The 27,426-nt window shown below is 62.1% G+C and overlaps 2 protein-coding genes and 1 non-coding gene across 9 annotated transcripts in view; 2 read left to right on the top strand and 1 right to left on the bottom strand.

The window, feature by feature from the left end:
* IFT140 (intraflagellar transport 140) overlaps positions 1-27,426 on the bottom strand; it is a 76,702-nt gene that overhangs the window by 5,440 nt on the left and 43,836 nt on the right. For all 7 annotated transcript variants that reach the window (XM_047837547.1, XM_047837544.1, XM_047837546.1 and 4 more), the window contains 10 exons: positions 7,574-7,751; positions 6,940-7,130; positions 6,559-6,654; positions 6,207-6,339; positions 5,747-5,890; positions 5,114-5,242; positions 4,820-5,002; positions 1,620-1,826; positions 1,214-1,426; positions 951-1,117 (listed from right to left, as the gene is read on the bottom strand). In XM_047837547.1, coding sequence (XP_047693503.1) covers positions 951-1,117; positions 1,214-1,426; positions 1,620-1,826; positions 4,820-5,002; positions 5,114-5,242; positions 5,747-5,890; positions 6,207-6,339; positions 6,559-6,654; positions 6,940-7,130; positions 7,574-7,751 — 1,641 coding nt within the window. The remainder of the gene's footprint in view (positions 1-950; positions 1,118-1,213; positions 1,427-1,619; positions 1,827-4,819; positions 5,003-5,113; positions 5,243-5,746; positions 5,891-6,206; positions 6,340-6,558; positions 6,655-6,939; positions 7,131-7,573; positions 7,752-27,426) is intronic.
* LOC125154874 (small nucleolar RNA SNORA72) lies at positions 10,145-10,276 on the top strand. The gene has a single exon (XR_007147965.1). It is a non-coding gene; the product is annotated as a small nucleolar RNA SNORA72 (small nucleolar RNA).
* TMEM204 (transmembrane protein 204) lies at positions 11,358-26,157 on the top strand. Its single transcript, XM_047837553.1, has 3 exons — positions 11,358-12,335; positions 16,224-16,379; positions 25,398-26,157. Exons 1-3 carry the CDS (start codon positions 12,056-12,058, stop codon positions 25,640-25,642), a joined length of 681 nt encoding a protein of 226 aa, XP_047693509.1. The 5' UTR covers positions 11,358-12,055; the 3' UTR covers positions 25,643-26,157.

Genomic DNA, 27,426 nt, shown 5'->3' with positions numbered 1-27,426 from the left:
CCAATCCCTGCCGGCCCACCAGTCTGGAGGGGGACACTGATGCAGGGGGATGCAGGGCGCCCTGCCCGAGGAGGTCAGGCAGGGGGTGAGCACCAGCGAAGACCAGCGCAGCGGCGCGCTGGACACGACACGCTGGGCTCCGGGGTCCGTCGCCGAACAGGGGTGGTGTAAGCGGCGGGGGGACCAGGAAGGAGCTCCAGGGTGCCCTGCTCCTTGCTTCCCAATGTCCTGCTCTCTCCCTCCCGCAGCCCAGGCGTAGCAGATATTCCAGAACTTACGTATCCAAGCAGGGATCCCCACTTTGTACAAGGGGTTCAAAATATTTTTGCAACTTTTCTTTTAAAAGCCTGTTCCCAGATGAGGAAAAGGCTTGTACTGGTTCAGGCATGAGCCGAGCCCTGCTGCCCACACAGTGGGCTCCTGGCAAAGCCGGGTGGGTTGCCAGGAGATAAAAACTGGCATCAGGTCCGAATTTACATGGTCTCTCCTAAAAACAGCAACAACCTGCTGCCTGCAAGCGCCCTTCAAACCGTCCCCGCACCACTGGGTGCTGTGGTGGCCCGCCGGCTCCCAAACATCAAGCTGGAGCTCTGCACACACTTTAGAAGGCCCCAGGCTCCCCTCACACACATGCTCTCCTGACCCACATCTGCCTCACTGCCCCCACCCCAGACTTCTCTGTTTTTTTCTGGAACTGGCCTGGGAATGCACCTAGGTTTGAGAATTCCCCAGGAGGAACTTAGTGTGAAGGACGCAACATGACGTCCATGCATCCCACCCAGGGTGCACGGGGCCCCCACCCCCGCAGAATGCCCGCCACATCCCACCCAGGGCTCACGGGGCTCCCTGCTGAGTGCTGGCTGCATGTGACACCCGGGTCTGGTTCCCAGCCGTGAGGGGGAGCCTGGGGGCTCCGTGGGGTCCGAGGTGCAGCCGTCCTGTGAACGCACCTTCGGGCCTGGATGAGCCGCTTCACCAGTGCCATCTTGTTCTGCAGCTGAGCCAGCTTGGTCTCCTGGTCCAGGGGGCTCTTGGCCTTGGCCTTGGCCAGGCACTTGTAGGCCTCGGTCAGCGCCCCGTGGGCTTTGTCGTAGTTTTGGTATTCATCGATCTCCACCTGCAAGGAGGAGACCCGTCAGGGCCCGCAGGGGTCCACGAGCTGCCCCGGGGGCGGGGGGGACCGGGGACCGGGGACCGGGCGGAGGGCGTGTACCTGGGCGCAGGCCTCGTAGAAGCTGGCCAGGAGGTCCAGGGCCCGCCCCTTGGTGTAGAAGCTGATGATGGTCTTCATGATCTCCGGCTCCTTCCGCCAGTCCAGGGACTGCAGGTAGTTGGCAGCCATGATGTAGATCTCCTTTTGCCTCGAGACGCCCGCAAAGAACACGATCTTCTCCGTGTCCCCCGACTTCAGCAGCGCTCTCATGGCCTAGACGGGGAAGCGCCAGGCGGGCTCACGAGGATTTCACCACCAGAGGGAGCTCAGGGCTCCTTGGTCCCCGCAGGACGCAGGCAAGCCCGGGCAGGGAAAGTCGGTCGGGCTTAAGCTCGCTTAAACTTGGGGCAAGCGGAGACGCGATTCACGGGCACATGGGTGCCACCCCACCGGCGGGCGTGCTCACCTTGAGCTTGTTCCCCGCCTGCGTGTACTTCTTGGTGGCCAGGTGGTAGCTGCCCTGGCGCATGCAGCAGTTGGCGATCTGCTCCAGCAGCTGGCGCCGAGACTCTTCAGACAGGTCCTTGGAGTCCTTGGGCACGGTCATCTTCTCAGCCATCTCCTCAGTGATGGTCATGTTCTGCTCCAGGCAGAGCTGCAGGGCTTCGTGGTGCTGCAAGGCGCCGGCCGGGGGGGGGGGGGGGGGGGGGGGCGGGAGAGGTGGTCACCACGGGGCCTGGGGGGCAGCGGCTCACCACGCAGAGGCCGATGCTCAGCCCGGTGACCGTGTCATGCCATGCACTATGCAGGGCAAGTGGGGGGCGGGGAGCCCCAGAGCACACTGTCCTGCTTGTGGGAGGAAAGAGAAGCCAGAAATTGATTTTCTTCCACGATTCTTCTCAAATTTTTAAGTTAAGGGTTTGAATTAATTTTCTTAAAAATTTAAGGGAAACTTTGTATCCTTCACTTGAGGGCAGGTCTTGGAGGAGATGCCACCTCTGTGGTTTGGATGGCTGCGCGGTGCTCCACCACAAGAGGACGCTGGCTCCTCGCCGCCCCGCCCACAGGTGCACACCTGCCTCGTCACGCGGGTACAGCCCTGGCGCGCCACTCCCACGGCCGCCTGCCAGTGCGCTCTTGGGACTGATCCCGGGCCGGGATGGGCAGTGCCTGCCGCGTTCCTGTCCTGCCAGAGCACACCTGTGTCCCACGACAATCCAGGGGGTTTGCTTACCTTTTCACCTTCATGGGTGGAATCCGGGACAAACGGGATCTCCGTGAGTTTTGATTTGTATTTCTCTTATTACGAACGAGGCTAAGAATCTGATGTGCTGGAACCACCCACCTTTCCTTCCTTTTTTTTTTTTTTAAGTTTACTTATTTATTTTGGGGGGGAGGGGAGAGAGAGAGAATCCGAGCCATCCGCAAGGAGCCTGACATGGGGCTCGAACTCAAGACCCTGGGATCACGACCTGAGTTGAAGTCAACAGTCAGATGCTTAACTGACAGAGCCACCCAGGCGTCCCCACCTACATTTCCTTCTTAAAAGAAACTGTCCATAATCTTTGTCCTTTCCTTGTGAGTTGTTGGTAAATTTCCTACTATTTATAGGAACTCCATACATATTAGGAACAGGACACTTTGGGATAGAGGTAGAACATATCTTTTCTCATTTTATTATTTACCTTTACTTTTTTATGGTGTTTTTTCCATGTGTTATTTTCAAATTTATATTTGGTTACATCAATGAGTCTTTCCCATTGGATTTTGAATCCTACTCAGAACACACCTTCTGTGTTTTCAGACAGTACGAGACGTCCCGTGGCTTTCGGTGCTGGCTGCCGTTTCACTGGCACACTTAAATCGTAGACACATCTGGAACTTGCTGGGACACAGGAGACGAAGAGGGTTTACTTGCGTGTTTTCCCAAGTGGCTGCCTCGTTGCATCAACCCCTTTGAGCGGACGGTTCACCTTTTGCCCCCCGTTGTGAAGTGCTCCTCAGCACCTGCTAGATGTGCCTATGTAAATGGTTCTCCTTCTGGGTTTTCTAATATTTTCCACTGACCCGTAGGCCTGCTCATGGACTCGACCTCAAGTGTTCTATCTCCGATGCGTTTTACAATCTTGGGGCCTTGTCACCGCTTGTTTATCTTCTTTTAAAAATTTCCCGGCTGTTCTGGCTTATCTGGGTTGCACCGTGAAACTACAGAATCCACTTACCTGGCTAGAAAAAGCCCTGTGGTGTTTTTGCTGGCTCAGATTAGGCCTGGGGCTGCCTTAGGCAGGGTGGACATGTGCATCTATCTGCTGGGTCTGGCCATGAACCCGGCACGTGCCTCTTACTTGGGCGAAAATTCTCGTGTCGCTCACCAGGGAGGCACGAAGCTACAAGCACAATTCTGGCTTCAGGAAGAAATAACTTTCAATTTGGACAGGCTGATTTCCCATGGCTAACAGTTTTCTTCATCTCCATTCAGTGGCTATCAGGGACAAGCCTTCTACGTAGAGTATGGCTGCAACACGCCTGAGAGTGCTACCAACAAGTGACGGTTAGGACGTGGCAGGATGGGAGCCCTGTGCACGGCTGCTGGCAATGAAAACCGGGGCAGCGGCTGTGGAAGACGTTCTGGAGGGTCCTCAAAAAACTAGAACCGAGTTGCCAGATAGTCTGGTAATTCCGTTTCTGGGTAAATGCCTGCAGGAATTGAAAGCAGGGTTGGAGAGAGATTTGTACACCCGTGTTCACAGCAGCAGTATTCACAGGAGCCAAGAGGTGGAGGCGAGCCAGTGTCCGAGGGCAGGGAAACGCGAGGCAATGCCGATGCGGAAAGGAGTACTACTTGGCCTGAAAAAGGAAGGAGGTTCTGACACCTGCTACAGCACTGATGAACCTTGACGGTACGACACTCAGTGAAACAAACCGGACCCACGAGGGCAGATCCTGTACGATTCCACTTACGTGTGGTCTCCGGAGTCGTCAAATTCATAGACACAGGAGGTAGAGGGTGGGTGCCGGGGCTAGGGGAGGATGGGCAGCTGGCATTTCAGGGGGACAGAGCTTTGGTTTTGCAAGATGAAAGGAGGTACGTGGAGACTGCACCACAATGTCAACGCACTTGACACTCAGAAAGAGCAGGGCACCGGGGGGCTCAGTCGCCTAAGTGTCTGACTCTTAGTTTTGGCTCAGGCCATTATCTCATGATTCGTGAGTTTGAGCCCCATGTTGGGCCCTGACAGCACGGAGCCTGCTTGGGATTCTCTCCTCTCCCTCCCTCTCTCTCTCTCTCTCTCTCTCTCTCTCTCTCTCTCTCTGCCCCTCCTGCGTGTGAATGCTCTGTCTCTTTCTCTCTCTAATAAATAAAGCTAAAAAACTTTTTAAACACACTTAGAAAATAGCTAAGATGCTAAATCTGATGTCACGTGTGTTTGCCGCACACACGGAAAGGACGAGCACGCCGCCCTGGTTACGACGTGAAGACTCACGAAGGGGCTGCACGGGTGAGCCCGTTCCCAGGCTCCAACACCCCCAGGACAGGCCAGAGCCACAGCCTTCTTGTGAAACCGTAACCATGAGAGACGGCAAAGCTACATCCACCGTGTCTGGAAAAGGTGGCCCCGGGCTTCGGTGCCTGAGTGGGCGCCACGCGGGGGCCCCAGGCCGTACCTTCTTTGCGGCCAGGAGCAGCTCCACCGCCTTCTCGTACTGATTGTGCTCAAGGAAGAAGTCCGAGCAGCGGGCCAGGAGGGCAGGGTCCGACCTCTCGTCCAGGTCCTCCGCTATGAGCTGCAGGGCCACAAACTGCTGGGTGGCGAAGGCCAGCTCCAGAGCCTTGGAGAAGTGGCCGGCCTGTGGATGGCGGGGCACTCTGAGCGGCCGCCCAGGCCCCAGGTCCCGAGAACGCCCGAGTGGCGCCCCCGGCACGGCGGCAGGCCCCGGGGTACCCGGCCGCTGGCTCACCTTGTGGTACAGCATCACCGCCCTGTCCACGTGCTCGCCCTTGTCCTCGTAGTAGAGCGCAGCCTCCGTCATGTCCTCGGGGGAGCTCAGCAGGGCCAGGTTCATGAGCTGGTCGTCCAGGCCGTTCTCCTGCGGGGACGGGGTCGCCAGGGCCTCCTGTGCACTGTGCTGAGGGCGCCCGAGGAGCCCACCGCCCCTGCCCGGCACGCTGTTGGTCTACATGACTGTAGTTTCCAGTGTCGAGTGTCTCCCCGGGTCCGCACACAGAATTCTGGGGGGGCTCCCTTCTCTTCCTATTAACAATGTTGTAGGACCTATCTGACACGAGGGCTCTCCAGGCTGGGTGGGGGCACTCTCGCCCACTCAGAATGTCCCTTCTTGCTGTGCACAGGCCCCAAGCGCCAAGCCAGCCTGAGTGCTCGCTTTTGCAAACACCGCCAAGGAGGCTGTGGCAGGCGGATGGGGGGGCGGACACTCCCGGCGCCCAGAGTGAGGCGGGCGTGGTGGAAACAGGCCGGGGTGGGGAATAGGGCCTCGCGATACAACTCCCTCCTCTTTCTGAAGTGACCTGGACGGAGCCTCCCACCTGCCCGGCTTTAGCCACCGGGGGCTGCACGCCGGCCGGCCGCCTACCTTGCACAGGCGGATGGCGTTGTTGAAGGCCTGTGCGCGCGCGTAGAAGTGCACTGCCTGCCTCACCTCCTCCTGACTCTCGTACTGGCGGGCCAGATGATAGGACGCGGCCCAGTTTCCGCTCTCATTTGCGATCTCAGCAGCCTGGAAAGAGAGCAGGGAGCCCTGGGGCCATGTCTCTGCCTCCCCACGCCCGCCAGGCCTGCCCCCTGCCCCCTCCGACCTTCTTTATTATTTTTTTTAATGATTATTTATTTTTGAGAGAGTGAGAGATGCAGAGAGTGAGCAGGGGAGGGGCAGAGAGAGAGAGGGAGACACAGAATCGGAAGCAGGCTCCAGGCTCCGAGCCGTCAGCACAGAGCCCGACGCGAGGCTGGACCCCACGAACCATGAGATCATGACCTGAGCCGAGATAGGAGGCTTACCCGACTGAGCCCCCAGGCGCCCCAGAGGCGTCTACCTTCTGGATGTTGCCCTGGAAGCAGTGGATGCGGACCAGGGAGAAGTAGTCCTGTGCCAGCTCGTAGTAGTGCAGTGCGGCATCCATCTCTGCCTGGCTCTCCAGGTACTGGGCCCACCACCGCCACAGGGTCCTGGGGGGAGCCCACGATCCCCTTCAGGGCCTGCACACCCTGGAAAGGAGCCCTGGCACCCCAGCGCCACCGGCAGCCAGGAGGGCGCAGCTCGGCAGGAGAGCACGGATGCCTCATGCTCCGCCCACCCCGCCACCCACCCTACGGGAGCAGCGGCAGGATGCCCCTGGGCACCACGGCCAACCCTGCGTCTGCCCACCACCTGGCGGCGACACTCACTTGTCCTTCATCTTATTGACGTAGAGCTCCAGGGACTGTGGGTCCTCCGAGAGCATCCTGGGCACCTCGAAGCGGTGGGTGTCCGACTTCTCGTAGCTGCAAGGCCAGCGGGGCAGTGGCTCCTCCCGTGGTCTCAGCGCTGCCGGCGACCCCAGGCCCGGAGACTGGAGCCCAGCGCGAGACGCTCGGGGGCCTGAGGTTCTGACGAGACTGAGCTCCAGCTGCCCTGTGGAGCCTCCCACCCAGAAGGCTGCCACCTGCTCTGAGGCGGTGCCTCAGCCTACAAGCTTCTTCTGAGTGCCTCCAAGGCCCTCCCCGGGGCAGAGAATGAAGCAGGGGCATGCGGGCCCCTCCCGGCCCTCCCTGCGGGCCCTCACTCACTGGCTGAGGGCCAGGCTGCGGTCGGCGCTGGCCTCCAGGTGCCTGGCGTAGTTGTAGTAGGTGGTGCGCAGGTGGATGCGGTCCCGCAGTTCCGCTGCCTCCACGGCCTTCTGCCACTGGTCGGACGCCTGGTACAGCTTGTTGAGGAGGTCGTAGCGGCCGCACTTCCGGTACAGCTGCTCGGCGTCCTCCTGGAGAGGGGAGAGCGAGCGTGGGCCCTCGGGCTCCAGGAAGCCTGCTGGTGTCCCCTGGGGGCGGCGATGCCCAGGCCAGCGTGGCAGTGTGTCCCGCGGGGAGGAAGCATCAGCCAGGAAGGCTGGGGGGCTGCCCCTGCATGCCGGGGAGGAGACCCCACCTGCTGCACCGTCCTGCGGACCCCAACCCCACCTGGTCTCCCAGGTGCATGACGGCCTGGGAGTTTCACGCACGTGCCTGAGACGGGGAGGACAGCGGAGGAGGACACAGGCCTCGGTGGCGCCTCAGGGGCCTCGCTCTGCTTTCTGGCGGAAGCTAGTGACCCAGAGGAGCAGACGCCATGGCCTCCCCAGTGGGGCCAGCCGCAACCCTACCTCTGCCGCAGGGCAGCCCCCCGCCCTTGCGCCGCCCGCCCGCCCTGGGGCTTTGCCGGACTCACCAGCATGCCCAGCTGTATGGCCAGCACGGCCACCCTGGCCTCCAGCTCTGGCTCCTGCTCGGCCTCGCGCAGCGCTCGGGCTCCGCGAGCGTGGCCCATGTTCCCCAGGCACACCTTGGCGACGTCCAGCCGCTGGGTCTTCACGCACACACGGGCCATGTTCTCCCAGACTGCCTCGCTGTGCGGGGGACACGGCAGCCGTGTCAGCTTGGGGCCCTCGCGCCACCAGCCCCACAGAGACGCGTGCCGGACGGGCTTCCTCGGCACGGCGATACGGCAAACCGGGGCCCCGACTCTTCCCGGGGCTGAAGGCCACCTGCGTGTCCTCTGCAGCCGACAGGGCCAGGGACGTGCTCAGGACGTTTTCCTCCCTGCCTTGATGGCCTTCTGCTGTGCAAATGCTCCTCTGGAACACACCTGTCCGTGCCCTCAGCTGGGCCGAGGAAGAAGGGAAAAGGCCACAGGGAGGGGGGACCGTAGAACCTTCACACCCCAGGGGCCTGGGGAAGGGGGTGCGGGGCCCCAAGCCTGATGGACTGAGGACCAGTGCACGATGCCCAGCGTGGGGTCGGAGGGCCCCTCACCTGGGCTGAACAGAGGCAGGGGTCCCAGCACATCCCCCGGACCTCACGCAGCCCCAAGGAGGGGAGGTTCGGAGGCATGGGTCCCACCCCCCACCTTAACCTTCCAGCAACCTCTCTCCTGCCGACAATGACCTGGGGCTCCTGCCCTCCCTGGGTCTAGAAACTTCTGCCTTGAGGTAGCTTCCCCCTCCCACCTTGGGAAACAATAGAATTCAGGGGTCCTGGCGCTGTGCACCCTGCACTCAGATCCTCTCTGCACAGCGCGGGCAAGGAGGGGGCGGCTGGGTCTGCGGCGCCCCTGGGGCCCCCGGCTGTGTGGTCAGTGCATCTAACCGCAGCCTTGCCTGTGAAGAGCGGGACTGCTGAGGAACGGGGAGGGAGGGGACGCTTGTCAGGGCAGAACCTCCTGTCAGCAGAGGCACGTGAGCACGTGGCCGGGGTTCCAGGAGGGCCGGCGGTGACCGGTGAGCCTGGTGGTCGCAGTCAGAGCGCAGGAGCTCTCTTCCGGCTCACGGAACTGATGGAGTCGCTGCCCCTCCTCCGCCAGGCGGACGAGCCAGGGCCGCCGCGAGGTACTGGATGGAAACAGGCTCCCCCTCCCTTCCGGACGCGTTCCACATCAGAGCCTTCTTTAACGTACTCTCCACCCGAGGCTGAGACCAGCGTGGGGGTGGGCCGGGGCCCGGGGTCCTCGTGTGTCCCCACCCTCTGCCGAGTTGTGAGCACAGATGGCTGCCATCTGCGTATGATGGAGGGGCAAAACCCAAAGAAGCAAAGGAACCCGGCGGCCCATCTCAGCTCTTTCCCGACTCGGTTTCCGGTGCACTCCTAGGCTAGAGGGGTCCAGCAGGGCGTACGCACGAGCAGGGGACAAGCATGTGTCGGGAGGACAGCCCGAGCCCTGGCCGCGGGGCTGAGGCTGTGGGCCCGGGAGCCCCGCCACCGGCCTGCACGCAGGACCGGGGGCCCTGGGCTTTGGACAGCCGCCAGCCCGCTGCAGCTCCGCGCTTCCTGTCGTCCCCGCCACGACGCGCTCACATCTGCACTTCATCAACATGAGAGACGCTGACGCCAAGGCACACGGGCCGCCTGCCGAGGGGCCTGGCCTCAAGACGGCCTCTCTTGGAAGAGCTACCGGAACTGGCCCCCGAGGCCCCTCTTCTCGGGCCTGCCCCTCAGGCTTGCAGGGTTCACGGCCTCCTGGTGCACGCCAGCCCCGGCTTCGCCGCTCTTAGCTCCCGCCACAGTGCCCGGCGCAAGCAGTTCTGGGGCACAGGGAGGGCCCTTGGGGGTTTGGGTGCCCAGGGTGGGCCCCGCGGTCCCACGGGTGGCTGAGGAGGGTCCTCTGTGGGCAGGGCCAGATGGCCGATGGCCTGACAGGAGGACCCAGTGAGTGGCCTGGGCCTCCCTGCCTCACCTGGTAGAGGGGCTGGAGGGAGCTGACCCAGTAGCCACCAAAGTCCACCCTGGGAGAAGTGACCTAAATAAATGAGGGGGAGGGGACTGATCCCTTCTAAAGGAAGACAGGGGAGAGGTGCCTTGGCGAGGTGACCCCTGTACCATGCACTCAGGGACTCGGAATTACACGCTGGTCCCAGACCTTGGAGAAAGGGGCCACAGGCGGAGGGCTAGGGGTGCCCCTGGAGGACCCTGCCCCTTCCCCCCCCCCCCCCCCCCCCCCCCCCCCCCCCCCCGCCCAGCCTCCGGGAGGCTGGAGCAGAGGCGGGAGAGAACACAAGCCAAGGAAAGAAGGCAGGTGGGAAGAAGTCAGCCGGCACATTTGCTACAAAGGACACGTGCTGTGACACGAGCAAAGCCCATCAGGGACCCAAAGCACAGACGTTGTCTTGAGACTTATGATTCTCCAAGGACCTGCCCACCCCTCCCCCAACCACCTTTCAGGGTCATAGGCTTGGTGGCGTGGGGCTCCCCGAGGCAGCAGGCACAGGCCCCCCCCCCCCCAGAATGGGATGCAAAGTCGGGGGGGCTGTGACTGTTCCCGCCATCCTGATGTTGTGATAATCAGCGCAGCCTAAGCACTCGCCACGTTAAGACCATGCACGTGACCCCAGACCGACTTCTCTCCCTGGGTCTGCTTTTATCAACGCTGGTGACAAACTAAGTCTGATTGACATGACGGGTCATGTGGGGAAAGTCTGTGACTCCAGGTACCTGACCGTCCTTGAGACTGACGGCGCGGCAAGCTTGAATGTACTTTTTGAACACAACGGTTACTAATCTCACGATGACCGCTTGCCATCGAATGAACGGTAAAACTGAACCCCCCTCCCCCTGCGCACACACACACAAGGGGCCGAGGCTTCCAGGACATGAGGTGGCGAAGTCGTTGGAACTCTCCAGAGCTCCAGAAGCGGCAGGCGGGCAGGGCACAGGCGTCCCAGGTGCCGACAGGGCCAAGCCGAGGGGACCGAGCCCGTCCCTCTCCAGGTTGTCGGGCCCCTCTCGCAGGTGTGTGGCCTCCTCTCCCATAACGAGGGCGCCCGGTGCTGGCCGGGCAGCTAGTGAAGGCGGCGAGCAGCCAGAGGGGCCCGAGGGCTTTCCCCACGCGACGTCCAGGGTACGTGTGTTTGTAGAGGGGGGCGCGGGCACCGCTCTCTCTGTGCACAGCCGCTCCGGGGCCCCGGTCGGGCACGGGGTTCTCCAGTGGGGTGGCACGACCTCCCCCGAGTATCTGCACACGCAGAGGGGCTGCAGCCCCCTCGGCGGGGACGTGCCCTCTGCCCTCGGGCCACGGTGGGGCACCTGCCCTGCACGTCCAGAAGCCCACCTTCTCGCACGTCCAGGACAATGCTCTGGCCCGGCAGGTCTGCAGGTGTGGCCCCGACCCAGGCAAAGGCCTGTGTCAGGAGGCCTCTCTACCACGCCCGGCCATTTCCTCCACCGTCTGTGAACTGCCATGACGAGGGCCGGGGCACTGTGGGTTGCCGGTACCTACGCGCCGGGGGAACGGCCGGCAAGTCCCTAGAGCCGGTGACTGGCCACCAGAACCCTGGCCGTCCTGAGCTAGGTGCAGACGTCCCCAGGCCCAGCGCAGGGGCTCATGCTCCGGGCGGTTATCTGCCGCCGTGGCTGCTTCGTGGTGCCCGAGTGCGAGGCTGGCGTGACCATGGGCCTGCTCCGGGAGGGCAGGGGAGGAGGGCCCCGGAGCAGGGCTTCAGAAGCCCCCCGCTCTCCTCTCAGGAAACGTGTCCTGTCGGCGTCTGGTTGCAGCAGCCTTGCCGCTCTTTGTTGCAGTTGGCTACGCCCTCCATCCAGCTCACAAAAAACAGCCTCAAAAACAACCATTTCCTCTCTGCCGAGGGGGGGGGACACACGCGCGCGCCGCACACACACAGACGCACAGGCGCTTCCCCGCAGCAGGCCCTCTGCCTTCCAGGACCGGCTGTTCCGTGGCGGAGGCACAGGGCAGGGGCTCGGGCAGCCAGAGGCTGAAGCGCTCCGGCACAGCTGAACCGGCCCCGCTCGGAGCCCGGCTGCTGGGTTTGCTCCGAGGAGCTGGTTCTAGGGAGCCAGGCGGGACATACCCCCACGTCGCCGCCCGCCTCTCCGGTGGCTCACGGGGAGGAGAGGCCTAGCTTCTCAGGAAGACGGCGCACGCACCACTCTGGACTGTTGCTGGCGCCCCGGATCCCTCCCCGGGATGGGCGGAGAGGCTGGCTGCAGCTGGGGCCTGGCCCTGCTCCAGGTGCAGGAGGGAGGGTAAGGACGGGCCCAGGTGGGCTCACCGGCACCTGTCACATGGGCCTTCCAGACGCCTCTGAGAATGAGCGGTGATGTCCTCTAGCAGCCCCTAGCTGGTCTCGGCTCTCCCTGGCCACAGCGACTGACCGGGGCTGGGACTTTCTCCAGGACAAGCGGACGGCACCGGCAGTCAGCGATGACTGTTCAGAAACTGGTGGCCACAGCGGTGCTGGTGGCCCTGGTCTCTCTTGTCCTCAACAACGCGGCGGCCTTCACCCCCAACTGGGTGTACCAGACGCTGGAGGACGGGCGCAGGCGGAGCGTGGGGCTGTGGAAGTCCTGCTGGCTGGCAGATGGGACCCGGGGAGGGCCAAGCCCCGGGGCCCGGCCGGGGCCGGCGGACGCCAGAGACTGTGAGGCCCTGGGCTGGGGCTCCGAGGCGGCAGGCTTCCAGGAGGCTCGAGGCACCGTCAAACGTAAGTCTGCCGACTTCTCCGTCTCCTTTAGAACGGTCGGGGCACGTCGTGGGCATGGGGCGCGCGTCTGGTGATGGGGACCCGGGCAAACCCCGAGCTCTGCACCCACCCTCCAGGGGAGCCCCAGCCACAGTTCTGCTGAGCCAGACCTGACTCTGGCTCCTTTTGGGTGGAATTCTTGGGAGAGCATGGGGCGTTTCTCTGCCTTTATGTAAAGCTATGGGGCAGATACATTAACGAAATCAAGGAAAATACACTTTCCTTGATGGAAAATACAGATTGTTAGTGAGTGAAATAAGCAAGAAGCTTAAAAACACGGCTGAGTTCTGACTTCATTCCACGGACTGACAGAGTCGTTCAGGCAGCGACTCGGGTCAGATGGCAGACAGGACCTCTGGGAGGGGACCAGCCTGGAGGCAGGGAAGGGGCTCAGGACAGTGGCTCTGGAGAGCAGAGCCCCTCACCGGTTTGTCCCCGCCCCAGCTGGTGGCCCGCGGCCGGTCTGTTCACCACTCTGGAAGGTGGGAACAGGACTTTGACCGTGGGGTCAGGTTTGAGGGTAGGGGAGCAAAGGGCTCACAGGTGTAAGACACTTGTCACCTAATGTGTCACCTATGTGGTCACAGTGGCTGACAAGCAGAGGTCTTCCGGAGTGGACCCTGTAAAGCTGCTGCTGAGGGTCTAACTCCAAGATCAGCAGGAGACCGAACTCGAGCTGGTCCTTTAGAGAACGTGAGGCTTCGGTGGGGGTTTTGTAACTGCTCTCGGAGGGTGTCCCCAGAGTCCTCATCGGTGACTACCCCCACCTGCCACGTGCCGGGGGCCCTGCCCGGCTCAGGGGCCGGGGTGGGGGTGGGGTCCCATTCCACAGGCAGAGACAGAGGCTGCAAGAGGCACGTGCTCCACCAAGGTCCCTGTGGGGAGGCCACCCCAGTTTTTCGGCTCAGAGCCCCTTCCTCTGGGTCTGGGGGTCTTCTGGCGGGGGGGGGGGGCTGTGCCTGTCAGCCCCTCCCCCTCTGCCACAAGCAGGAATTTCAAACTTTTCCGCAAGCTCTCAAAACTCCGTGCAGTTGAACTTGGGTGCCAGGAGACTGGCTGGCGGAGAGCAGGCCTCTTGGGTTCTGAGGTTGTCCTGGCCCACAGAGCACCCCTGGCCCAGAGGCAGCCCACATCACCCAGCCCCTGCCCGGGCCTCAAGCTCCAGCTGGTGCCTGCCCTGGGCGTCCAGACCCTCTGTCCCCTTGCCGAGGCCAGGAGGAGGATTCACGGGTTGGGACGTGCTCTGCCTCCAGACCCCCTTCCCACCCGGCCAGCCGCCTGCATCCCCCGACAACCTGATCAGCAACTCGTAAGACTTCTAGGACATCCTCCCACGGGTACGGCATCTGTGGAGCTAATCCTTAACCGACACGAGTGTCAAATATTCGCCACAAACGAGGGAAAGGCCATGGAAGCTTCTCGTGAGGGAGACTGAGCTGCTGACACGCTTCTCACCTGCCCCAGGGCGCGAGCGCAGGGCAGCAGGAGCGGCGACCGGGCGGACTGCGCGCTGCCCGGCGCTCCTTCGGGGGCTCTGGCACCTCATCTCCCGGCCTGCGCCCGCCACCAGTCACACCAGCACCCGGCGTGCGGCTCCGCTGGGCGCAGGAGGGAGCAGCGGCGCTCCGCCAGCACCTGCCAGCTCAGCCCTGAACACCTGCAGGCTCCGCGGTCGTCTCCGTCCGCGACAGGCAGGCGTGTGTGGCGTCAGGCCGGACTCAATCTGCTCTGAGCTCCCTTCTCGGGGCCCGAGAGACTTCAGACGTTGAGGCAGGTGGGGCGATGGCGGACACGCTCGTCCGCTCTGCTCTGGGGGCCCCTGCGTGGCCCGGTAAGAGCCACTCTGCGCTCACGGAGTGAGCACGGCAAGGGACCACCCGCCATGACGGGTCAGGGGACCCCGCTGCAGGGTGTCCCAAGTGTGTCGGGTCGGGGACTCCAGGGCTAGCCCCCCATGTACACGGGGTCCTGTCCTCCAGGACCATTGCTCAGGTGGCTTTCGTCCCCGTGAGGCGATGTGGGGACGCAGCGTCCCCGAGGTCCTCCCCTAGCTCCCACGGAGACCTCACAACCCAAGTCCCCGGCAGCGTGGCTCTCTGCGCATGTTTCACAGCTCCGGATTCCAGGCATTCCGTCCAGCACCCTAGCCTTTTTCTGAAGCGAGGCGCGGCACGGGTAAACGTGTACGGCTCCGGGGCCCCAGGCGCAACTGTGCACATCACACTGCCCGGCCTCAGTCCCTCATGTCACAGTTCTGCTGGGTGCCGCTGCCCAGGCTATGCACGAGGTCACGTACCCCGGGCGTGGCGGATGCCTGCCGGGCAGGTCCCCCGCGGCTGGTCAGGGGAGTGGGCTCGGGCAGTCGGTGCTGTACCCTCTGGCCTACATCCTCACGTCCATGGGGGCAGAGGCTGAGGGGGTGGGGGCGGCATGCGGGGCCGCGGGCAGTGCACTGGGACAGAGAGCTGGGGGTGGGCGAGCGGGAGGGCAGGGCCCTGGCTCCCGGGGCCACGCAGGCCACTCTCCTCTGTGCACCTCCAGCCTTACCTCCCCCGGGTCTGGCTCTGAACCGGAGTGCCCGCTGTCCTGGGCTGTTAGTGCCCACCGTGTTTACCGCCCCTCGTCTCGGAGGTCACCCCCACCTCCCGTGTTCGACCGCCTTTTAGCGTGGAAGAAACTTGTGTGTGGTCACGTATCAGTACAAGTAACAGCAAAGAACACAGAGCGGGAAGACCCCCCCAGAGAGCATACGAAGAGCGGGGCCTCCACGGGAAGGGAGGCCGGCCAGTCTTCCAGTGCACGGGAAGGACCCGCCTGGAGCCCGTTCCGTCCGCACAGCAGGGCCCGTCTGGTCTCCTGCACGCACGTGTGGCCACTGGTCAGGCTGGCCGCGACTTGGGTTGTGCCCCGAAGACTGTGTGGGCAGCCAGGAAGGTTCGAGCAAATTGGCCTGAAGCCTGGCTCGCAGCCCAGGGAGCAGGCGAGGAAGCGCGGGTGCCGGTGCCGCTGCCGGTGCCGGTGCCTCCCTCTGCACCAGGAGTTCCCACTCGCCGGGTCCGGCCTCTGGCACCCCTGCCGTTTACTGGGTCAGAGGGGCGTCAGGCCTTCTAGCAACCGCAGGGACTTTTTCCAGGCGACTTTGAAACACACGGTGTGTGAGCTGTCAGCCCACAGGGCAAGAGAGCGGTGTCTTCCCTGTGGGAGGGCATAACCGGCCATGCTCACCGTCTACACAGCTCATCTACACAGCAAGCCAGGTCAAAGGCAGCTGCCGGCTCCGGAAGGTGTTCAGCCATGGGGACTGTCATCCTCCCGCGGCCCCTCCCTCCTCCTCTCCTTTCAGAAGCCTCTCTGCCCGCAGGGCCACCCTGACTGCTACAGCGCTGCCCGGGTCTGCGCTCAGGGACAATGGCAAGGAGGAAGCCGCTGGACACACAGTGGGCAGGAGCGGCCCTGTTCCCTCTGGGCTCCTCGGCTGCGAAATTTGAAGGCCGCCTGCCCACCCGTGGGCGAGTCACAGATACCACCGTGGGCTGGGGCCCGATGGGGCCGGTCCTCTGCTCTCGTGGCGGGGGCTCCGTGCGGTAGGGGTCCGGCTTCACGACGGGCGCACTCTTGCAGGCCGGCACTCTGCTGCCCGGCACGTGGGGAGGTCTCTCCACGGGCCTCTCGAGGCAGCACCGCAGCCCTGACCCTGTCTGTGGTGCATCCCCCGTGCGTCTGGCTCCCGGGCCTGGGGCACGAGGGGAGTGGAGAGCTAGGAGCCAGGGAGAGAGGGCTGCGGGGCTCCGGGCACACGTGGAGTCCCGACCTGAGCTGACCACCTGTCTCCCCCTGTCGTTCTCACAGTGCAGTTTGACATGATGCGCGCCTGCAACCTGGTGGCCACGGCAGCACTTGCTGCGGGCCAGCTCACCTTCGTCCTGGGTCTGACGGGCCTGCCCCTGATGTCGCCCGATTCACAGTGCTGGGAGGAGGCCATGGCCGCCGCGTTCCAGCTGGCGAGTAAGTAGCCTCGGGCCCCGGGCAGGCAGAGCGACTGCACCCTCAGCTCGTGGGGGCTGCTGGGCCCACTGTGGCCTTCTCCTGTCACCACAACCCATGTGGGTCACCCTCTGGCCCGTCGCTGGGGTGGAAATGACACAAAAACGCGCATGGGGAAGTGAAGACACAGGAAGCATCCAGATGGGTATTTCTGTTCACTCCTGAGCTCCTGCCTTTTTCCATTTTAACACCGGCTGCTGAGGCTCTAGAGTGACCTGCTCTGCTTCCCACAGTCTGGGACCATGCAGCCGGTGTGGCTGGTGGTCTGGGCTCACGGTCCTCCCACAACAGTGCAGCAGCCTGGCACAGGCAGGGTGAGAGCCCCCACCTGAGCCCACGCCTCTGCCTTCCCCGCTCACATTGTGCTAGCGGGGAGGTCTGGGCAAGCTCGTGGTTCCGGCCTGGCTCAGCTACAGGCCCTTTTTCGTGAGCAGCAAAAAGCAGAGAGGACACCAGTGTCCGAGCATACGCGCCGTGTCCTGGCACCCACGCCCACCGCCCGTGCTGCCACGGGAGCGGGCCGGGAGGCCGCAGAGTGGCGAGGCCTTAGGGGCGGCTGTTGGGGGTAGCAGGACAGGGAGGGTGCGGACACGCCCGTGGTCCTGAAAAGCTGAGAGGGGTGGTGGGAGTCGTGAATGAGGAGTGCGACTCTTCTGGGAGGTTCCACGCAGGTAGCCACGGAAGCTGTCCAGGTGACCCTGGTGAGGAGAGGGGCTTCTCTGCTGGTGTGCCCTCGGCTCTGGCCGCCAGCTCAGTTTTCCTGATCACCGAGACCTGGGGGCAGTTCAGGTCCCCTGTTGCCTGCTAGGGAAAGCACGATCGCGGTCCGAAGCGGGGACGGCGTGGCCAGGGTGTGGGGACGTTATCGGCTGACCCGCTTGCCTCTCCTGCCAGCAGAGAATTGCAGCAGGCCCCAAAGTTGAAGGTACAGTTCCAACAAACCCGGCGAAAGAAACGGCAGGAAGTCTGAAGTGAATCATTCCGGGAATAATGGCCCCCGGCCCTTATCTTTCTGGAGAGGGAAGCTGACCGACTGGCAGGAATTCACACGCTGCGAGTGACCCGGGTGGGAATCGGGAATTGGAAACAGGCCTTCCTGCGCCTTTTCATAGAAGGCGGGTGGTCCTGGGCCGGTCACTTCCCCACGGCCCCGTCACCCACAGGGCCTAGGAGCACAGAGGGCCGAACAGGCGGCTTCCAGGAAGGAGTCGCCTTGGGGCAGGGGTGCCGGGCATGCACGCCGGCTCTGCCACCCGCAATCCGTGGGGGTCGGGGCAAACCGCCAGCCCACCGGCCCCTCTGTCTGCTCCCAGCAGGCTGGTCTTGAGAATTAAAGAGGCAGGTGGGCTGGGATGTCTGATCACCTCGGCCTCTTTGCCTCGTCCATGGCTGTGGGTAGAAACACAGACATCCCAAAGGACGGTGGCCGTTCAGAAAACTACCCCTCTGCCCTCTGCTGACCTTAGGGCCATAAGGCAGAAACAGGGTCCTTGGCCTCGTGGAGACTGCCCACCCCTACCACAGGGAGCTTATCTGAAATTCCACCCCTCCCAGAAGGAAGTGGAAGATTAGGAACAGACATTCAGTGACAACCTAGCAAAGAAAGGGACAGATCTGGATCCTGGAAGTAACTCCCTGTGGCAGCCCAAACGGACCACGGCATCTTTTATTAGAATTACGGGAGAGAAATGGCAGGTTTGGCGTCGAATGGTCGGCTCACTTCCTGCGAGCCCTCACTTCAGAGCAATACAGTGTTGTTTCCAGATAACATAGTTTTGAAAAGGCAGCCCGGGGGCCCCGTTAGGTAAACCCTGCTGCCTGGCGGCAGCCCAGGCCACCCGCGGCCTGTCCTGCCTGTGGGGCAGGCGCTCTCTCTCCCGGGCGTTTCCAGACCGTGGGGCCGTCGCGCACAGACCATCACACAGGCGGAGGCCGCCGGGAAGAGCCAGGAGCGCCGAGGGGCGCTGGGGCCCCTCCTGCCCCTGCAGGCGTCTCCTGGTGGCGCCCTGCCCTCACCCCCACAGGTCTGTTTTGCCCAAAAAGGAAATGCACTTGGCCGTGTTTAGACTTGTTTCATTGACAAACAGTACAGAATGCAGCCGTGTGCCTTTCTGCCACCACGCTGCTAATTTTAGAGTTAGGTTTTTTCCTGTGCTCTGGTCTGCTTTAAACAGTCAGGGAGAGACTGAAGGGCGCCGGGATATCCTGTCCCAGGAGGGGAAATGCCTGCTGGTACCTGTTATGCAAGTGAACCTTCAGTCCCCAGTGCCGGGGCCAGAGGGTGGGCAGAAGGGAGAGATGGTGCAGGCGAGTCCGCGGGGCGGCGGGGCGAGCTGGAGCGTGCAGGGGCCAGACTCCCTTCCTGTCCGCTGCTCTGTCCCTCACACCTGCTCCAGCTGCCACACGGGAGGTTCCTGCCTCCTTGTAGAACTTTCCACGTGTAATTCTAATTTGCTTTAGAGTTGGAAACGCTTTGTGTCCCTTATTCCACCTCCGCCCACAAGTTTAACATCCCCGTGTGGCCTCCACGTGCTCCCTGTGACAACAGCTCCCATGGGGGCTGTGGCGGCCTGGCGGACCCCATCCCAGGGTGAACAGCCGCCATGGGCGGCCCCCTGCTATGGCCATGTGCCCATACAGGCTCCTGGCAGCTGGCTCTGCTGACCCTTCCCCTGTCCTTTATTCTCTCGCTTGTCCGTGTCTGGTCTCCCTGCTCGTGTGCACGAAACGCATGGTCATCCTGGCCTGATGACTGCAGGCAGGTGGCCGTCGGACCCTGCATCAGACACCTAAGCGACACCCAGAGCAAGACAGTCGAGGGCGGCTTCGGCAGGCGGCCTGCCTGCCAGGCGCGTCACAGGGAGGCTCCTTTGCTCTGGAGGGTTCCTGAGCATACCGGGGCTTTTCCTGGGCGTTGAGGTGCTGCACCAGGCTCCGAGGCCCTGGATGAGCCACCTCACCCTGTGCTCTCGGGCAGCTGGGACCCGAGGTGCAGGCTCAGCCACACCTGCCACTGTGATTACCCTGACCTCCAACCTCGTGTCTGCTGGGGATGCCACAGGGCAGCGTCGTCAGGGCTCCTGGGTCAGCCGAAGACTCCCCACGGAGCCTGGCGTGCGTGCCGGAGCAGCCAGCACCGGGGAGGGGAGTCTCCTCCTTGCCAGAACGCTGGTGGCTCCGAACTTTCCTAAGTTGACCCCACCTATGGCTTGTGAGGTGCCAGTGGCCCCCGGGCTCCAGCTGCCGTGCGGGAACCAACCAAATCTGTCCCCAGGCGGATTATTTCCAGGTGGGACACTCTCACGGCTATTCAGGGCTCTGTTCCTCAGTCGAGCTGCACCTTTGAAGGGCAACTCGCTGGTCGTCGTGGAAGTGGTCTCAGAGCACCGTGGCCGCAGGTGCACATTCAGGCTGGCGTCGGGGTCCCACGCGGCTGGCCTCCCTGCAATAACTGCATTGAGCTCTCCTGGGGGTGAGGCCCCAGTCCCCAGAGCCCTCGGCTAGCAGGCTCTGCTTCTTGTCTTGCCTGATGACGCGGTGGGGGACCCAAGGACTAGGCCACTCATCTGTTCCCTCCTCCACACCCCTCCCTCACCCCCACTGCTCACCGGAGAGCATGTGCGGCACCTCCCAGCCCCTCCGGAGACCGGGAAGTCCTCCCGCGCTGCGGCAAGGGCCCCGACGGCCGACCCGGGCTGGGCCCACTGTGTCGGGGACGCCCAGGGGCGCTGAGGAAAACTCCAGTCCCTCTGTGACGTCCCAGCACGGGGCCCGTAGTCCAGGCGTCCCACTTCCCTGGCTTTGGGTCCACTGGTGACAAATCGACCGTGGTGTAAGGCTTCTCCTCCGTCTCAAGCGTCCGCGACTTTGTAACGTTTGATGTGACTCCTGGTTTACGATTTATTAGCTTTGATCCTAAGTGGCCCCTCATCTCCACGTCTGTAGAATCTCAGTCCAGCCTCCTCATCTGTCATCCGAGAGGCCCTGCAGCTTTTTCAGACCGAGGGTTTTCCGTACAGCACAATCCCACCACGAAACGCTGTAGTTTGAGGACAGATGAACAACCGACTCGCGCAGGCCAGTGTTCTGCGTTGTGCTGAACCCCTTCATGACAGCACCAGGCTGTCCTCGGGACCCCTGTCCAGTGACTCCTCACGTCCTCTGGGCCGCTGACGAGCAGCCCCGAGCTCACAGGCTTATGCTCTGTCCCTTGGCACTGCACAGAGTGCAGGGTCCCTGCACACGTGGCCCGGCCAGTGGACGCCAACCTTTACCAGCCCGCTCCTCCTCCAGACGCAAAGCCTCCGGAACTCCAGCGGGACGACCCTGGGAGCAGAATCATGGCAGAACCTCCTGGGCCCCGCGTCTCTGGCTTCCTCTCTCTGCTTCTGGAAATCAGCATTTTTTTTTTCTTGGGATGGCAAAATTTACATGCACACGGAGCACCCCGTGCCCGTGAGAATGCTGATGTCGTCGGTCCTGGCGGCTTGTGAGCTGGTGGGGATTCTGCCATTTGTAGGCTCAGGGATCCTCTCATGGGAATATCTGAGTTTTTGTTTTTCACGAAGAACAGGGCTTGGCTTGGTCTGGACAGAGTGCTCTTCTGTCTTTGGCCCCTGCCTCCACAGCGCTGGTCTGCACCCCAACCGCATCCTGCGTTTGTCGCTCACTTCCACATCCTCTGGGGGCCTCGGCGCCCTCAGCCCTGGCATGCCAGGCGCCGCGTGGGAGCTGCAGCTCCGTGGAAAGGTGACCGGACCCGTCGAACCTTCAGCTCTTCCTTTCCCAGAATCCCTCCCTCTAGGAAGGAGCGTGTGGACCCCGTCACTCTGCTGTTCACAGAAGCTGGGACATCCCAGCTGCGGCCGTGCCGAGACGGGCCATGTACTCTTTGTCTGGGAACGGTCTCCCTGGAAGCCGTCACGACACCTATGTCGCAGGCACCACGGGGCAGGCGTGCTGTGTGAAGGTTCAGGGTTCAGCTGCATGGTCTCTCCTTACGCCACCTGCGTGTGCTCGACAGTCACTCCAACAGGAAGGCCCTGTGACAGGCACCGCAGCCCTCGGAAGCAGGCAGGAAGGAAGCGAGGGGAAAGGGACGCCGTGCAGGCCGAGCTGTGATTCGCAGCGCCCGCGTGGCCGGCTCACAGGAAGCGGCTGTTTGCTTTGGAAACAGATTCGCGAGAATGGAACTGACTCCGCATGCAGAATTCAGGCTGTGCTCACACTCGCCCCTTTTGTGTGTTTCTGGACAGACGTGACCATCGCTGACAAGTCCTGGGAGAGCCGCCTCCAGGACACTCCCAGGGGGTCTCCACACCACGTGCCAGAGCTGGGAAGCCCGTGGTTTGAGGCCGGCGGGGCTGGGGCTCCTTCCCACACCCGGGCCCCTAGCCCCACAGGAGAACTTCATGAAGGGCCACGTGCCTAATGTGCCCCATCCTTTCCACTGCCGACACAGGGCACACAGCACGTCCTCATGTCTGTGCGGTTCGTACCGCCCCCGGGGACCCAGACGGGGTCATGTGTCCTCACGCCGCCGGACAGAACATCCCCCCGCGTGGCTCGGGCACTTCTCGTGGTTCTGTGCTTGCACCGCTGTTCTGGCAGGTTCTTTGCATCTTCCCGCTTGAGGAGAGGCTTTTCTAAAGTCATTTTTTAATGATGGGGAGTCAAGCTCTTCTCTGACCACACGTGTTCTGAGTTGAACTGGTCTTTACACAGGATGAGTCATCTCAATGCAGATTTTTAAACCGGTTTTCACTATAGATTTCCCCCCCCCAACCCGGCCACTTCTCCTAGAAAAAAGAGCCAAGTAAGGTGCAGCCTCTGAACCAAGCCAGAGAGGGGAGACGCACCGCGGACTGTGCTCGAAACTCGCCCGGTGCCGCCTACTGCTGGCTGGACTCTAAGATTCCGTCCAGCAGGCTCCACGTTGACACGGAGCTCCCACCTGTCACCCATGACTGCGGGACGTGGGCGCCACGCGCAGCTCGTTGGTGCACCTGTGAATTCTTGTTCCTTACTCTGTCCTCCCCCACCCGTTCCTTCATCTCTAACATGAAAAACATTACTCGTCACCAGAGGCGGCTCCACACTGTGATGCCAGAATCTGAGCATCGGGTGGGCCGCATGGCCCCAGGGAGGGGGAAAGAAACAGACTCAGACGGCAACAGGAGACGGCGACCCTGCTTTCAGAAATACGCGACACTCGTCTTGAGAAAATAAGCAACAATACATTTCAGTAACCCCGTGAGGCCGGCCAGCGTGGGCCCGAGGGGCACCCGCCACTCGGGGCTCGGACGGCGCGTGGGTGCTGGGTGGGGGTGGGAAGCCGGCGGCCGCTCCGCCCACACGCGTCGGGGACGGGTCCGTGAGTCAGGGTCTTCAGTGCCTGGAGGTGCCCCGTCCACAGGTGGCCACCCTCCGGGAGGGTCTGTGCCAGCTCGTGCCTGCTTCCCCGGCGCAGCGTTCCCCCACCTGCCCTCACCGTGCTGGGCCAGGGCGCACCTCCCTGGTTAGCCCAACAAGAGCGCCGCTTCGGCTCCCCGAGGACGCGTCAAGCCTCCGCACAGCACACGCGTGTGGAAACCGGCAGAGGGGGCAGAGCGGGAACTGGCACGTCCCGCTGTGGCTCCAACGCTGAGAGACGCAATCGTGGCTAAAGGGCCCTGTCCCTCTGACGGGCTTGGGTGCTATAAAGTCGCTCTTTGTCACGCCTCCTTCCCAGAGGCCCACGCCGCATTTAATTCCGCACCACGGGATCTAGTTGGTTTGTCTCAAATAATTCACTCCGTAAGTGATTCCTGGAAGGCCCTCCGGGAGGCCTCCCGCCAGCCCAGGGGTGACAGTGGGGGACAGGCCGGGCGTCCGGGCTGAGCTCCGAGCGCAGTCTTCCTCCCCAGGGCTGGGCCAGCACGGGCCGGCTGAGCCAGCAAAGGCCCGGAGAGGCTGGAACCCGGGTTCCCGGAGGAGTGAAAAGGGGCCAGCGTGGCTGCAGCCTAACAGAGGGCGGAGGCGGAGACTCGAGGCCTGGCAAAGGCGGGCGGCCCCGGCACCCGCATCTGAGTGACAGGCGCCTTCTCCCTTCCGGGGTCGGTGAGCTAGGGGGCCTGGATCCTTCCGGCTCAGGGCCAGCTCTGCACCGGCCTGTCCCGAAATGTCTCGCGACGGACTTCACAGACCCGTCCTTACTCTTCAGTGCTGTCGGCCGACCCCAGTCAGCCGCGGAGCTGGGGAGGGGCTGTCCACCCCCACAAATGATGCGGCAGAACCGGGGCTCAGGCCGCAGAGCAGAGGTTTACAGACATTCCTATAAGCAGCGCAAGGACGCCAGACGCCGGCGACGGGCGGGCACAGACTTGGACCGCGGCGGCCATTCGGGTGAACCCCTTCCCACCCGCTGGCGTGCCCTCTGCTCGGCCTGGCTCCCTACAGAAGGCTCCCGCCTGCCCTGTGGGCGCACCCGTCCCGGTGCCTCCTGGGTGACCTCAGGCACGACCCTGCGCGTTCGCCTGCTCTCCCGGTGCTCCCTGCTTGCCCCATCCTGCCGGACCTTGTGGAGAATGGTGCACAAGGAGCTCCCTTCGCCGGCAGAAAATGCCCGAAGACACGGAGAACTGAGGGGCACACACCAAGTGTTTTCATTGTCATGGCACAAAACACAGACTCGAACTCCTTTCCCCGACAACACAAAACTTGGGGCCACAGAACGACGAGCAAGGGATACACTCTTCACCGGGAGAGAGAAACGCCAGAAGATTCTTTCTGTCAGTGTGCATGACAAAGAGAAATAGTTATTTTTAACAGAAAGGAAGTATCTAGAAGCTTTCTGTGTATAAAAAGCTCTCCTAAGTACTGCAGAGAATTATCAGAGATTAGTCACTGCCACTATTGTTTAGCACATGACTGGGGTGGATCAATGTTTAATTCATGCTTTCTGGAAGGTGCCGCGATAATGACACCATGCTGCTTGTGAAAGCTGGCTCCCCCCTACCCCTGCCCCCGTAAGTTTCCAGAACCGTGAGCTGGCACCACTGCGGCTCAGCTCCGGGGCCACGGGGGTCGTGCAGGGTCTGGTTTCCTGAGGAAAGCAGGGGAGGCTGTGGGGGACGGAGGGACCACAGGAACAGACGGACGGATGTCACAGCACAGGGCGGGGGAGGGACCGCAGCGGGAGGCTGGCCTGGCCAGAGCCCAGGGCGGGGGACACGGGCGAGTCCGGCAGGCGCCCAGGGTTCCGTCCGGATCACTGTAAGAAGCTCTGTCCTCGTCAGGTGCTTTGGGTTCCAAGACACGGCTTCCCCTAGGTCGCCACAGCAGACGTGTGGTGAGGGCCGCCCAGGCCCCTGCTTCTGCCCAGCCCTCCCTGCCCTCTCCAGCCACGCCAGCCACTCCGGCCACGGCTCCGGCTCGGCATCACGCCTCCTTGCGGCCTCATCCGGCGCCTCCTGGCTGAGGGGTCGGAGACCCACACAAGGAGTGGCGGGGCCTCTCCTTCGTGCCCGTAGGGGCTCCCGGCCCGGACTCAGCCCTGAACTCTACCAAACACCAGTGTCCTGTCATCCTAGGCGGCAGGCCCCAGGCACGAAACCCGCGTTTCCCTGAGGCAAGAGCCGACAAACTGGGAGAGTAAGGGACGCCTTACTTTCGAATGGAGCATTTCTGCAAGCCGGGAGCAGCTCACGCAGAGGAAATGGCCCGGCCCTGCTGGACCAAAGGGAGAGTGCGCCGGGACCAGGCAGCTTTCTCGCGGGGCCCCCGGAAATTGTTCCGTGCCAGGATTAGACGGCCCCCCAGAGGTCATAAAGGCCCACAGAGGCCGATGAAAAGCGGCTCCACGCTGAAGCGTGGCACACAAAGGGGCGACGGCCCACAGGGGGAGCAGGGGCTGCGTGTCCGCAGGGCTCTACAGACCGAGCGGCCGGTCCTGCCCCGGCTCCACACGGGCCTTTCTGAACTCTCCTCTCTCACTTGCAGGTTTCGTCCTGGTCATCGGGCTGGTGACGTTCTACAGAATCGGCCCGTACACCAGCCTGTCCTGGTCTTGCTACCTGAACATTGGTGCCTGCCTCCTGGCCACCCTGGCAGCCGCCATGCTCATCTGGAACATCCTTCACAGGAGAGAGGACTGCATCGCACCCCGGGTGATTGTCATCAGCCGCTCCCTGACCGCGCGGTTCCGCCGAGGGCTGGACAACGAGTACGTGGAGTCACCGTGCTGAGGGCCGCTGGGGGACACCTGCTCAGGACTTTCTCCACTATAACCAAACAGCGTAGAAGCCGCAGGGCTGTCCGTGCGGGCCATCCGTAGGGTTTCCCATATATACATGTACGACCCACAGCTACGTTTACTACGTTACACATAAGCATATTACGTGGTTATATACCGCCTGCGCCACGCTCCTGATGCGCCCGCCACTGGGCTTCACTGTCCGCACGTTCCAGGAGGAGAGCAGCTCCTCAGGTGCAAGGACGGCAGCCAGCTCACTCTGCGCCTCGGTCTAGGATTAATTTATTCTCTATCTGCTGAGGGGTGGGTCCTCGGTCACATTTACTTTGGTAAAGCAGACTACCCGGGAAGATTTTCCGGAACGGTCCGTGATCTTCCTCGAGTGACTTAGAATTTACAACCAGATGGCTACGGTTTTATGACAGGACTGTGTCAGTAATGTCCGTTTTGCTCCTGATTATTTTTCTAAGTTAAAATAAAATGCAAACTTCCCACCACTGTCTAAAACTCGTGTTTTATCCATCACGCTGCCACGCGGGTGAAAAGAATTTGGTCTGGCCTTGTGGCATTTTGTGGGCCGGCAGGAAGAGGAGGCTTGAAACATTTTTAAAGGCCCGGTGGGAAGACACCTGTGGGTCGCTCAGGCCCTTACACTCCTGCGCCACCAAGGGCCTGCAGACGAACACTGTGGTAAGACAGATCCTCCACTGGCAGGGTAAGAGGGGGAAACGTTTATTTAAGAAAATTCAGAGAGACCGCTTTACGCTTTTCCCCCTATAAAAACCTTCAACCTAGCTTCAGCCAAATTCTGGGTGGTCTACAGATGCCTTCGTGACACGACACTGATTGCAAACGACACTGGTCCTAAATCGGGAGGAGGTGAGTCAGCTGTTACTCCCCAGGCCAAACGGAAAACACTGAAGAGTTGCACTTGAGGGGTTCAACACCGGCCCTCACCCTCCAGAACCCCGGATGCCTGTCCACATCTGTCAGGACAGAGTGCCCACCGCACCCACCTGGACGCTTCCTGTGCACTGAAATGCTTGGCCCTGCGCCACCTGGCGGCAGTGATCCCCAGGAAGCTGACACTGGGGCCCGCGGGTAGCACACCAAGCCAGGGTCGGATCAGAGGCCCGCTGGCCGCCTCCCCCAACATGAGGCCGCCTCCCCCCAAGCCAGGCCGCCTCCCACTAAAAAACGTTAAGCCTCGCTCTTTCGACCTTCTGGTGAGCATGAGGTAGCTGTGTGGAGCCTGTCTTCAGTGAGACAAACAGTGCGGTGCGGCTCGTGCTTTAAAAATCATAATGCAATTGAGAACGACTGAAAAGCATCTAAAGCTTGACCATTTACAATAAACTCATCACATGCTGTAGAAATAAGCAGATTTGTGTCCCACCCCAGCACACTCATGGGAACGTTTAAGTCTGACCTTCCTCCCTCCGAGCTTCCTTCCACAATGGACCCTTCCACACCCCCCAAGCACATGCTAAAAATAATAGATTTTTAAAAGAATAATGAAACAGTTAAGATGTACAATTTCAGGGGCGCCTGGGGGGCTCAGCCAGTTGAGCGTCCAACTTCAGCTCAGGTCATGATCTCACGGTCCGTGAGTTCGAGCCCCACATCGGGCTCTGCGCTCACAGCTCAGACCCTGGAGCCTGCTTTGAATTCTGTGTCTCCCTCTCTCTCTGTCCCCCCCACTCCTTCACTGACTCTGTCTCTCTCAAAAATAAATAACATAAAAAAAGATGTACGATTTCATAATATCACACATAC

This window comes from Prionailurus viverrinus, chromosome E3 (assembly GCF_022837055.1).
Source record: "Prionailurus viverrinus isolate Anna chromosome E3, UM_Priviv_1.0, whole genome shotgun sequence".
NCBI lineage: Eukaryota > Metazoa > Chordata > Mammalia > Carnivora > Felidae > Prionailurus > Prionailurus viverrinus.
This window is presented reverse-complemented; position numbering and strand designations above follow the sequence as displayed.

Bases quoted from the DNA above. Each gene is read 5' to 3' on its own strand.
- TMEM204 (XM_047837553.1), top strand. From the start codon at position 12,056: ATGACTGTTCAGAAACTGGTGGCCACAGCGGTGCTGGTGGCCCTGGTC. The intron at 12,336-16,223 runs GTAAGTCTGCCG...TCGTTCTCACAG, and splicing joins GGCTCGAGGCACCGTCAAAC to TGCAGTTTGACATGATGCGC. The intron at 16,380-25,397 runs GTAAGTAGCCTC...TCTCACTTGCAG, and splicing joins CGCCGCGTTCCAGCTGGCGA to GTTTCGTCCTGGTCATCGGG.